This window comes from Triturus cristatus, chromosome 7 (genome assembly GCF_964204655.1).
Source record: "Triturus cristatus chromosome 7, aTriCri1.1, whole genome shotgun sequence".
NCBI lineage: Eukaryota > Metazoa > Chordata > Amphibia > Caudata > Salamandridae > Triturus > Triturus cristatus.
Window position 1 is genome coordinate 1,254,778,831 of NC_140590.1, and position 13,257 is coordinate 1,254,792,087.

Below are 13,257 nucleotides of genomic sequence, written 5' to 3' on the forward strand. Positions count from 1 at the left end.
CCCCAGCGCCGCGGCAAAATTTGTGCCGCGGCGAAGGGGTTAACATAGCATGTTTGAATGCATTTAACAATTCATCTCACAATACCACATTTAGAGATAGGATTGCCTTTGTGAGGTGGAGCAAATGCTACAAATAGTTGTTTTGCGAAAGTCTTTTGTTCTATCTATGTAGTACAATAAAGCTCCTTTAATGTCTGGCGTGTTTAGAGCCATTTCTGCTATGGAACCAGGTTGAGGAAAGAAAACTGTTAACTCAACTGATTGATTTATATGAAAAGCAGAAAATACTTCGGAAAGGAATTTGGGATTGGTGCTTAGAACTATCCTGTCTTTGTGTACCTGAAAGAAAGGTTCTTCTAGCGTTAATGCCTGTAGCTCACCAACTATTCTCAGTGATGTGATAGCAATGAGGAAAGCGACTTTCCATAAGAGAAACTGTAAAGGGCATTTGTGTAATGGTTCAAAAGGTGGACCCATCAGCCTTGCGAGGACAATGTTGAGATTCCAGAGTGGGGCAGGAGGAATCCTTGGTGGTATTACCCTTTTAGACCTTCCATAAAGGCCTTGATTACTGGAACTCTGAATATTGCCTATTTTGTAAGTACGCAGCTAGGTGCAAACGAATAGACGTGTAGGCCAGTCCTGTTTGTTGTGTCTAAAGGATTGATTTTGTTGTTGTTACAATATACCGCAAATCTTTTCCATTTTGCAGCATAGCAAGCTCTGGTAGGCTTTCTTGCTTCTTTCAGAATATTCATACAGTCTGGTGGTAAATTTAAGTACCCAAACTCTAAGACTTCAGGAGCAAGATCGCTAAATTCAGTTCTTTGGGATTTGAATGTCTAATTTCACCATGGTTCTGTGTGAGAAGACTGGACTTCAGGCGCAGTTTTTGATGTGGAACTAATGACAGCTCCAACAGGGTGGTGTACCATGGTTGACTAGCACATGTGGGAGCCACCAGAATTAGTGTGAGGGATGTCTGTCTGAGCTTCCAAACCACACATGGAATGAGAGGAAGAGGAGGAAAAGCGTTGGCAAATATTCCTGACCAGTTCATCCATAGGGCGTTGCCCTTTGATTGCGAGTGTTGGTACCTGGAGCCGGAGTTTGGGCATTCTGCGTTTTCGGCTGTGGTGAATAGGTCTATTTTTGGAAATCCCCACTGATGGAAGTAGGGAAGTAGAACCTGGGGGTGAAGTTCAGACTCGTGAATTTGTTGCCTTCCTTTGCTAAGGAGATCAGCAATTTGATTGTTTACTCCTGGGAGATGTTCTGCCAGGAGATAAATGTTGAGATGAATCTCCCAATTTCAAACGGCTTAATGCGAGTGTGTGCCCCCCCCCTTGCTTCTGCACATAATAAATTGCTATCATATTGTCCGTCCGAACTAGGACATTTTTGGATAAAATATTAGTCTAAAAAGCTTTTAGTGCTAGGGAAACAGCTAAGAGCTCCAGATAGTTGATGTGGAGAGTCTTGTGCTTGTTGCTCCACAATTGTGTAATCTTTGAGATGAGGCCCCCAACCTGTTAAGAGATGCGTTTGCCGAGTACGATCTGTGGACCAGGGTCTATGAATCGCTGGCCTGCTGATTAGTTTTGTGGATTCCACCACTACAGAGAGCGATATGTGCGCCCGTCTACTAAACACTAGATTGGTTAAAAGACCCTGTGATTGACTCCACTAACGTGCTAGGCACTCTTATAGGGGGCGCATGTGAAGCCTTGCGTGGGGTACAATTGCTATGCAAGACGCCATCATTCCCAGTAGTTCAATGAACACTCTGGCTGGTAATGGATGGTTGGGCTGAAACTGTTGAATGGCAGCTTGAATATTGTGTATTCTGGCTACATTGGGAGAGGCTAGAGCTTTGACTGTGTCTAGAGTGGCTCCTAGGTACCACTGCATCTGTGAGAGGTACATGTAAGACTTTTGTGCATTCATGGTGAAGCCCAATCGATAAAGTAGATCTATTGTGATCCGTGTGTGCCACAGACAATTTTGGTGAGTGCTAGCTTTGATAAGCCAGTCGTCTAAATAGGGGAAGAGGTGAATTTGTTGTCTTCTTAGATGAGCAGTGACTACTGCCAGGCATTTGATAAAAACTCTAGCACTTTGAAATGGTAGTGCTTGCCTGCGATCACAAATCTGAGGTATTTGCAATGAGCTGGATGAATTGGAACATGAACATATGCGTCCTTTAAGTCTAGAGTAGTCAAGGTCTGCTTTTTGTAAACGTGGGAGTACTTGTTGAAGTGTTACCAAGTGAAAATGCTTTGACAGTATGTAATGGTTTAGCGCTCTCAGATCCAAAACATGTCTTAGTGAACCGTCCTTTTTGGGGATGAGAAAGTAGAGAGAGTAAACCCCCGAGTCCTGGTACTGTATTGGAACTGGCTCTATAGCTCGTTTTAGTAAAAGAGACTGGACCTCTTGTTTTACCAAGTGTATGTGTTCTGTAGATAACTTGTGAGATCGAGGAGGAATGTTTGGGGGATTGCTGGTAAGCTCTAGGCAACAACCACGTTGGATAATTCCAAGCACCCATTTGTCTGATGTTATGGATTGCCAAATGGGGAGGAAATGTTTGAAGTCTTCCCCCTGACAGGTGTGGTACAATCGGGGGAAGCGTGGGCAAGTCACTGTTTGTTGGGGTAAGGAGTTACAGGGTGCGTTACCCTTACCCCATACCTTTGAATTTTGTTGCCTCTATAACCTCCTCGGAAAAAACCTCTGGAGGTAGAGGACTGGTTGTTACCTTTGTAAGCTGAGGTATTTTGATCTGGGGGTGTGGTTTTTGACTCACCTCTGTAGGAGGCGCGATGAAAGGAACCTCTGTCGGATGCCGTCTGAAGCACTCCCATAGATTTTGCGACTACTGTGTCCTCTTTCATTTTTTCTAATGCCTGGTCAACACTAGGGCCAAACAGGTGTTCCTTATCAAATGGTGTGGTAAGGGTGGATTGTTGGACCTCAGGTTTAAAACCTGAAATACTTAACCAAGCCTGTCTCCTAAGGAGGTTGCTAGTGTTAACCTCTCTAGCTGAGGTGTTTGCTGCATCTAGAGCACAACGAATAGAGGAATTGGAAATGAGCTTACCCTCATTCACTAAGTCTTGTGCTTTAGCCTTTTGCTCGTCTGGGAGATATTGGAGCAATTGCTCAATTTCGTCCCAGTGTGTCATATCTAGCTAAAAGGCCATGGGTATTTGCAATATGCCATTGATTTGCTGCCTGAGCGGCTATGCGCTTGCAAGAAGCATCAGAGCATCCCCTGACGTTTGAGAATTTGCTCTCTTACAAGCATTGGATAGGACTAGGGAATCTAATGGCACTTTTCCCTTGAAAAAAATGGGGTCTGTAGGAGAGACCTTATATTTTTTGTCCACTCTAGGTGTGAAGATGGTTGCTCTGACTGGTTCTTTAAAAATCTCATCAGCATGTCGCATCATGCCTTTAAGCATTGGAAGTGATTGTGATGACCTGTGTGTGGATGCTAAGGTCTCAAAGAAAATATCTTCCTATAGTGATTCTTTGTGGAGCTCTACCCCATGGTAATGTGCAGCCCTGGCAATGAGTTCTTTGTGTGACATATTTTCGTCTGGTAGGAGATGGTTTGGCTGGGTCAGTATCACCTGGGGGATCCACTGTGGAGTCTGTCCATGGATCTGTTGGAATATCCATCCCCCCCCATCATATGCATCATCATCGTCCTGATGTGATTGAGAAGAACCCTGAGGTGTAATTTGCAAAGGATTCTCAGGTGGGGATGGAGGTGCTGGAGGAGACTGTATATGAAAAGGACTTGTAGCCATGGACTTTTTATTCAAAGTGATTTTGTAAGTGTCCTCTTCTTGAATCTTGCGTTTCTGAGGTGGCTTTACATGAATATTAAGTCATGAGAACAATTGAAGCATGATGGCAATAAGTGTAAATAGTAACTGGTCATTTTATCGTTGTTTATAGTGACCCCTGACGAAGGGCACTGCGTTGCCCGAAATGCATTGGGTTTTTATCGAATAAACACTGTCTGACGAACCTCGCATCTGTTCATGTTTTTACAAGAGGCCGGAGGAGCACAGTTTAAACATTAAGAAATTTGGAAAACGGCGTATTGGATTCCGTGTGGGGACAAAATTGGAGAAAATAGAGGACAAACTGAGAACACTGAGAGAAAAGTTCATGATTAAGATTGGATTAACTTTATATATGATCGCTAACAAGGCGCTTTCACGCAGTGCGTTTGGTTGGGGCGGAATCTGGCCCCATTTCATATGCTTATGTTTACATGAATATGGCCAGTGTCAGGGTTAATATGGAGTCTCTTTTGCTTTGGATCGGGTGGTAACGGGATAGTGTCCAATTTCGGATATGAAGGGGTCTCTCTGTTTCGGCAACGAAGTCTTCGACGCCGAAGTTTTCAGTGTCGACGGAGGCTGACCTTTCGGCGCGGAAGGTTTTGGCTCCGAAGGCTACTTGGCTTTCGGAGTGAAGGATTTCGGGATCAAGTCGGACTTGTGCTTCGAACCGGAGGCTTTCGGCTCCAAGTAGGCTTTTCATGGACTCGGTGCCGATTCGAAATGCTTGACTTGTAGTTTCGGTGCTGGGCCCGAAGGTGGGGCGTCAGAAACGTTGTCTCGGTGCAGACCTTGGCTAGAAGGCAGAGGGGGTGCAGAAGCCTTGTGTTTTTTTGGAGTTAGAGGGGGCAAGGGGTCTTCGGTACTCACGTCACCTTGTTTCTGCGGCAGTTCTTTCGCGTCGAGGTCGAGGTCTATGTCGAGCTCCGAGTCGGAGTCTTGCTTGGAGTAGGCTTCCTCCTTCTCTGCCGCTGATGCCTCGATGTCTTCTTGGCCGGAGTCTTCACTGAAGATGTCTGGCGTGTCTTCGATGCTTTGACGCTGCATCTCACGACATCGAGCCTGACGATCACAAAGCGTCTTCTTTGATCAGAACGATCTGCAAGCTTCGCAGTCTTCTTCCTTGTGCTCCGGAGACAAGCACAAGTTGCACACTTCGTGTGAGTCAGTGCGCTATGGATACTGCACGTAGGACAGAATTTAAACGGAGTCCGGTCCGTTGACGGAGAACGACCGAGCACGGATAGGCTTTGAAGGCGGTCCACAAAGCTTTCCGATCGAAAGTTGATTCTGATGTCGAAATGATACGGGGAGAAGTGGGAAATGCGTACGTAAACAATACCGACGAGGGTCGAGAGGATTGTGCGTCGAAGGTAACCCAAAGAACGGCTTCGAACCAGAGAGCAGCAATATACGTCCGAACTCGATGGTGGAACAAAACATTCTAACAATGGAGTCGATAACCATGCACACTATCACCGAAAGGAGGAGTCGCCTTACCTCGTGACTACGAAAGACTTCTTCGAAGAAAAACAACTTGCAAACATCCGGATCCAACACTAGATGGCAGGAGTATGCAAAGCATGTGCATCTACAGCACACATGCCTCGAATATATTCAGTGCTTATGACTATTGCTGAGTGTCCCCTGGAAGACAATCTAATTTCTCTCCTTATCTATTTGTCCACGGTCTCCAAATCCAGAACTGGTTGTATTTCAAACCCACTTTCAAACAAGAAAGTACCTACAGAAGATTATTTGCCTTTCTGTTGGGTATTACTAGTTCTGTTCGCTACATCTGATCTGGGTCTCTGCTTAAAGACGCTTTGTGATGCATCCTCCAACCCCGATGGGAGTAATATGAAGAGAAGAAGAAAGGATATCACTGTTTTGTTAGGAGCAGGAATGTTTCTAGTTCTACTGTTGGATTCTGGCTTGCTCTACTGTTTATACATCTTCAATGTTGGCATGGTTGGAGATGATGTGATTGTCAGTGAAACCTCTGCTTTGAATGGTGGCAATATATTTTTTGTGCAGTTTGAAATGAGATTTGCTAAACGTTCTCCTCTGAGCCCATTACCTTCAACATCTCCACCTCCATCTTGATTTGATGTGCTTCTTTGTGAACAGACCAAAAATGACCAAACAGAAGATTCAAGACCTTCAGTTGAAAGTCTGGTTAGAGTTTTGTTAACTATAGTCAATAGTGTAAAGTCGACACCATGGCAATACTAGCGAGAAGCCAGGTCTGCAGATGAACAAATACCTGGCACCATAAGTCCTTAGATCAGTACTTATGTAGGGTCTTGATGTTTTTCTCTGAGAAGATCTATACCAAGAAGAAGGGTTAGCACTGGAACCTAACAAAGCAGTCTGCTGACCCACAAGCCCTCATGTCAAACGCATCCACAACTTTGCTCTCTCTTGGATCACACAGATGTTATGTAGCAAAAGAAAGCCTCATCCTATCAGCAGAAACGATGATGGAAACAGGAGGTGGGTCACCAATTACAAATGATGGATCCAAGAGTAGCTGCTGGCATTATTGCCTGTGTCAAAAACTTCACAGCAACCTCCTTAAGACATGGATTGGTTTTGATCAAACTGGTTAGAGTGTCTCAAAAGTGGCTTGTGTCAACCACTGAAAAGTCTCAATTTTTGTCAAGTACGATCTCTGGAAATGATCTGCAGAGACTGAAACTTTTTGTTGCAGTGAATATCTCTCTATATAGAAGATGGTCTTTCATAAAGCTCTGAAGGAGGATTGCAAGATTTAGTATTGTGTCTTAAATCTGATTGGAAAGGTAGAGGCCAAATGAGGTGAGAGGCCGAAATATACTTAAGAGTAATAATGATTGGAGTTACTGTCAGGCTCTTGTGGAAAGCAATCATCACTACAGCTTGAAGTATCACTGGCACCTCAATGATGGAAACCAGCACGGATGTGTTAAGGAGCCTAGTCATCAGACAAATTAGATTCTATTAATAAACTAAAACGCTTTAAAGTCTATGGCTTTGATCTACAGGTCTAAATAGTCTACTTTCTTGACAACCTTTTTTGACGGAATATGGTTTTTAATGTCATGTCCACCCTAAAATCTGGACATAATGTTGACAAACCTTTTATCAACATATCCTGCGCTGAGGTGGAATGACAGGTACTAAAATGCCTTTTCTATTTACACTTTTCATAGAAACGCGTTCTGTGGAAGTATGCACAGGAGCTCAATAACTTTTCGTGCCCTTTCCACCTCAGAATCGGTTTGCAGTTTGAAGGCATCTTCCACCTTTCTTGCAGCCAGATTACTTGATGATCTTAAATTTTCATCCTGAATATATGCTTGCAAAATTCAGATTGTATTACTACGCGAGAAACAGGATGTGGAGCTTTCTTTCTGCTACCTAGAGAAAACCCAACACCAAAACTGAGAAAAAACCCAATACAAACAACAACAAAAAACAAATCAATTGAAAAACAGAGGTTTTAATCACAAAAAAGTATTCAGAACACGACTGCCTTTGAAAGACGCTCAAAAAGGGAGGCAAAAAGAGGGTGTGATAAAAAAAGACCGGGTGAGATGGCCACAGTGGAGCCGTGAAAAAAAGAGACCACTTCTATCACAAGGAATGAGGAATATGGAACTAGACAGTGGCCCAAAGATGCAGGGTCAAATTTCTTCTTTAAGGAGCTGTTGCCAATATGACTCAGTTTCCCTCATTTTCTGTTATTTTTGTTTTCATTATTCAAGAAAAGTAGTCCAGTTCAATCTCAAACTTGGCTATTATAAAAATAAATTTCGCGCATGAGCTACAGTGTGTTTCTGTATTAAAATAATGTCCTTTAAAAAAAAAAATTATATTAAAAAGGTGCTACACAGCCCTGTACACTGACAATATGTTTTCAACAAGATTTCCACAATGGAGAACACAAATTAACATTCAGACTCAAAGAGGACACACCATGCAACTACTGCAAATTAACAGAACATTAACATGTCTGAGCAACAAATCCCCAGTGACTTGCAGCGCACCCTAAACCCCTCTCACCGTGCAGCAATGGTTGATGAATCGAGCCAGGTTGCCACATTTTGTGGCATCAATGATGGTGTCAAGATCCACTCTGAACAGGTAACTACTCCCGATTCCCTCCTGAATATATCGCTTTTCACGCATGTCAGCAACAACCTGGAAGAAAAGAAGTAGTTAGAAATGAAAGTCAGCACCAGAAAAACTTCATGCTATCAGGAACCTGGGAGTGGGGGTAGCACTCATTTAGAAAGTCATGAGTAATCTCTTACTTAGATAGGGCGGGATAAGCAGTTACCGGCCTCATCGAAATTGTAAGTCTTTTTTATTTTCTCCCAGAGTTTTTAATTGCTAAAGGCAGTTGAAAACACCAGGTGACTGTTCAGGCCAGAACTAAGAATTTCTGGGGAAATCGGACCCAGAATTACAAATTCCCCTGATCAGTTACTTAACTGTAACAATAGTTTTGCACCTTGACTCTTCCATATTCACATACTATGCAAATATTCTGCCATCTAGTGGCTGGAATCTCAAAGTGCTACTTGTTTGGTTTTAAACTTTAAAACTTTTTTATTTTAAATGGCTGCGTGTAAAACTAGATCCTTTGGTTTGGGCTACAATCCCCTTTGTGTGTGCACAAGCTCAGATTAATTTTTATGCCTTGAAATTGTGCATGCCTGTTTAATAAGCATGATATTTGTATGTCTTTTTTGTGCTGAGAGTGCAGGGTCACTTGTTGACCTACAAGAAGATTTTTTTTTAAAGTAATGCTTGTTGTGTGTTCCATATATATTGTGGTACACATATTTTTGGACCACTTACGAAATGTCACCTTTTATTCTAAAATGATGTGTGTAGCACTTCTGGCTATTAGCTTGTCCTTATCATGTTCTTATGTACCATCTTGGGTTCAGGAACCCTGACCTTTTTCTTTTTTTACCATTTACTTTTTTTTTTTAACAATTCCACCTTTATTTTTTTTAATGTATTTATTTATTAATTTTTAAGACTTCTCCTTCGTTGGGAAGGTGGGTGGGTTGTATGTGAATCTATAGTTACAGGTAAGTTGACTAACTAGTTTCTTTTGTAGCATAGACGTCTTAATTCACATACTATGCATTGATTACGTAGCTGTATTTACACATTGTGGAGGAGGGATCGAAGTTTCAATAGTACCAACAGTTCTCTTTAAGAAAGCATGTGTTCGTAACTGTGTTACATAGTATATATCTATATATCCACATGTACACACGTGTATACACACCCCTATACATACCTGCATATGTGGGTGTGTAAAAACATCTTTAGACGTGACATTAAAACAATCTATTTTGCGGTTACCGGCTAGCAGTTAACCGGATGTATGTGAAAATTCTTATATTCTCTTGGCCCATACATATTTATTCAGGGTAAAGAGCAGTTTGTCTATTTTATTGTGCGTGCTGTTTCAGTATGCTTGTTACCAACCACTAGCTCAATATTTAGATAACCAGAGACTATTCGTAGTTTTGGTGATGTAATGGGCCAAACCTTAATGCTTTGTGTAAATACGGCTTAAGGGTTGCTGGGTGCTTGGTTCTTCTATGTATTTTTTAATGCCTATTTCGGTAGCAGCCATAAGCTATGTGTATGCTGCTGATTTATTGTCACAAGCCCTTACCTTTCCATGTTTTGGGTCTTGCCGCAACGTGGAAAGTATCGTATAATTATGTTACTTATACATGTGTTTACGTGTAAATCTTCAAGAGAAGCTTTGGTTCACTTTTTTATATGGACAATGTCTTTGTACAGTAAGCTGTTGGTTGATATCGGGGAACTTTAGTTTGTACACAAATATACACATAAATAGCTATAGACAAAAGGTGGCGACAGTGGTCAAACAATTCAGCTCGCACATCACAAATTCAGGAGAAGTATAGAAAGAACAATCAGAGTGTAACGTGCTCAAATGGACATACAATACTAGGTCACCAATCTAATGTTTAGAAAATATCATAAAGAATTTTTGAATATTTATTACATGATAAAAAATTCCAGAGCACCACAAAATTCGAGTTTCATGGTCCGTTAATCCGACAGGTCCAATAATTGTGTTCAAGAGAACAAGGAATTGGTAATCAGCGACTTAGAGTCCAAAGTATGGCGACACTGTGTGGATCTGTAATTCCGAGAGCTTTTTATTTCTATAAATACTCAATCTGAATGAATTCCAGAACTGAAACAGCCGAACCATTTCGTCGATTGATGACTTTTTCGAGGCTCAAAACTCGTATGAAGAAAGTACGTTCCAAAATACGCCTAGCACCTGAAATGTTTTGACTCTAACGTGGCTTGGTGCCCTGAGGACAAGAGTCAATTGGTTTCAAATAGTCTTTCAGAAATAAATCAAACAGTTAGCAGAAGGATTCAGAGAAACATCTGAAGTCAGAGGGACAAAATCGTAGTAAAGACGTTGTAATTTCAAAAGCTATGATACGCAGATAATTGTCACAGATTATAATTACAGCACCCTCGTCAGTAGGGACTCAAACCACCGGCCCCTGAGTTTTTTGATTGATGCTGTATGCCCCCCTTCCTTTCTGGGACTGATCTCTTGTTATGGTCCTAGCGGGAGTTGAGTATTAGCCAAAGTACAAGTTTGCACTGTTGTACAAGTTACTTACCTTCGGTAACGATGTATCTGGTAGAGACGATTCCAGCCGCAGATTCCTTAACGTAGAATTGTCCGCAGGCGTGAGACTGGATCTGGATTTTCTTTTGCCACAGCATCTCTGCGTGCTGGAGGCGGCACCACGCAACTCTGCCCTGACGTTGTCCGCAGACGTGACGTCAGCGAAGTCACATAAGGCTCACCCTGGCGCGCTGACATCAGTTTTGTTCTGGGAACTTTTCCACGCCACAATGCGGAGCCATCACAAACAAAACTGTGAGAGTATGGGAACAGTGTGCGAAAAAAGCAGTGAAACAGAAAGGGGAGGAACAGCACCATGAGGGACAGTGCCAAGCACTGTGGTACTGAAAGTCATGGAAGGTAAAGAGCAGAGCACCGCTCTGAGAAGCAACCCTGCAAAGGGAAGGCAATATCCTCCCTGGAGACAGAAAAAACATGTGAAAAAATGTCGTGGCACACAACAGAAAGTCTGCAACCACAATCTATAACAGTGAAGGGCAACAAGTCCGGAACAGATGAGTAACGACAAATCCCCCCAAGACAACACCATCAAGGAGTGTCGTATCCCTTGTAAAGAGCCAAGGGCTGCGGTGCAGCCAAGAGACCTCAACCCAGAGGACTGCAGAGGAGTCAGAAACCCCAAGCAATGAAAAAGAAGGGAGAAGATTATGAGTAGGCCCCACACTGGAATAACCAGGGTGTAGGGATGCAGAAGTACCCATGAACCTACCGTCCAATTACCAGGAAAGAAGGTGCGGAACAAATGTACGTGTTACTTACCTACGGTAACGATGTATCTGGCAGAGACGATTCTCGCCACAGATTCCTTTACGTAGAATTAACCCCAGGCGTGAGACTGGATCCGGTATTATCCCCAGGCATGAGACTGGATCCGAAAACTTTATGCCACAGCATCTCTGCGCGCCAGGGGTCAGGGTGACACCACGCGACTCCGCCTAGGCGTCGTCCGCATACGTGACGTCAGCGAGGTCACATAAGCCCCACCCAAGCGCACTTACGTCAGTTTTCTTTGGAGAACTTTTCCACGTCGCAACGCGGAGCCACCAGGCAAACTGTGGGAGCAGGGGAACAGTGCGCGAAAGAGTAGAAACAAAGAATGGAGACAAGCGACACCATAAGGAGCGGTGCAACACTGCAGCCTCCAAAGGCAGGGGTGGAATAAAGAACAGAGCAGAGCCCCGAGCAGCCACCCTGCCAGCATGTATCCGCCTTTTCCCCCCCTCCCGGAGACAGGGAACATATGTAAAGGCAGGACACCTGTAGCAGGCCTACAACACACACCCAGAAATAGGGAAGGGGAGCCAGCCCCAGACCAGACAGGACAACAACAACAACCACCCTCCAAGCCACCCCAGCACAGAGGCCAACCATCCTCCAAGGAACAAGGGCAGGGCATGGCCAGGTGACCCCCAGACAGAGGACGGCAGAGGGGCAGGGACCCCCAGCAGCAAGAGGAAGGGAGGGAGCGCCGAGATTGAAGGTAATCCCCCCCCCCCCCCCCCCAAACCTGGAGCAGCCTGAGTAGCAGGGCATAGGAGCACCATAACCCCATCCTCCAGAGAACCAAGGGGAGGAAGGAACAGCAACAAGACAGAGCAACCCGCCAAGAACAAAGGTATGCACTCACAAGAAACACAGCCCTCCACCAAGAGGCGAGTGCCGAGACCAACCCACGGGTCCTCGCAGAACGGGGAGGAAGGGCAGGCCGTGAAGGAATCTGCGGCTAGAATCGTTTCTACCAGATACATCGTTACCGAAGGTAAGTAACTCGTACATCTGATAGAGACTACAAGCCACAGATTCCTTCACGTAGAATAGATACCCTAGCAATACCCACGGGGAAGGAGGGTCTGCGAAAGGACCCCCTCAGCCATAACAGGACACAGAGTCACAAAGGGGACCAGATCTGCGGACCGGGCAATAACCCGGCCCCTCCCAGGCAAGAGGAGCCCCCACAAGCAGAACACCACGACCCCAGAGGGATGGGGGAAGAAGAAAAAAAGGGGGGGGGTGGCCTTCACACTCACGATAGAGGAACCAAGGGTCAGGCCAGAGAGGCCGAAGTACCCCACACCCCATCAAGGCAATAAGCTTCCCTTCAAAGCCAGGGGGAGAGCCCAGAGGGCCCAAGGAGAGGAGGGAAATGAAGGCCAAACCACACCAGATGGAAGGCAACAGGCCAACCAGAGCAGCGCTAACAGACAAGCCGCCAGAAACAAGAAAAAACAGCCCAGGGCCCCAGGAAGACCGAGTGGGCCACACCTGACAAGGGAGGGCACAGAATTATCCCAAGCAGGGAGAAGAGGAAAAGGCCGGACACACCACCACGAGGGGCCGCACACACGCCCTCAAGAAGAAAAGCAACATACAGAAACGCCACGGAGAACAGGCACCAAAGGGCCACCAGAACTCCCCAGCAGAGCGCAAGCTGTATAACAGCTACCACTACCCCACATAGGGTACGTTAAGTCCCAAAACATGGGAACCCTCTTTGGAAGAACTTCTGCAACAGAGAAAAAACAAAAGAGCCACAGGGAAAACACCCCACGAACGGCTTAACAATCAACCCAAAGAAAAACAGAAGGCCTAATCTCTGGGCCAAGTCTGCGTAACAGTTCTAGCAAAAAACACACACACAGCGAATAATGGCCGTCCAGCAGCCAACATTGCCAAAGTCCC

General features: G+C 44.6%; 1 protein-coding gene across 4 annotated transcripts in view; it reads right to left on the reverse strand.

Moving 5' to 3' along the window:
• SETD1A (SET domain containing 1A, histone lysine methyltransferase) overlaps positions 1 to 13,257 on the reverse strand; it is a 1,055,844-nt gene that overhangs the window by 69,775 nt on the left and 972,812 nt on the right. For all 4 annotated transcript variants that reach the window (XM_085618738.1, XM_085618739.1, XM_085618737.1 and 1 more), the window contains exon 19: positions 7,908 to 8,045. In XM_085618738.1, the coding sequence (XP_085474864.1) occupies positions 7,908 to 8,045 (138 nt within the window). The remainder of the gene's footprint in view (positions 1 to 7,907; positions 8,046 to 13,257) is intronic.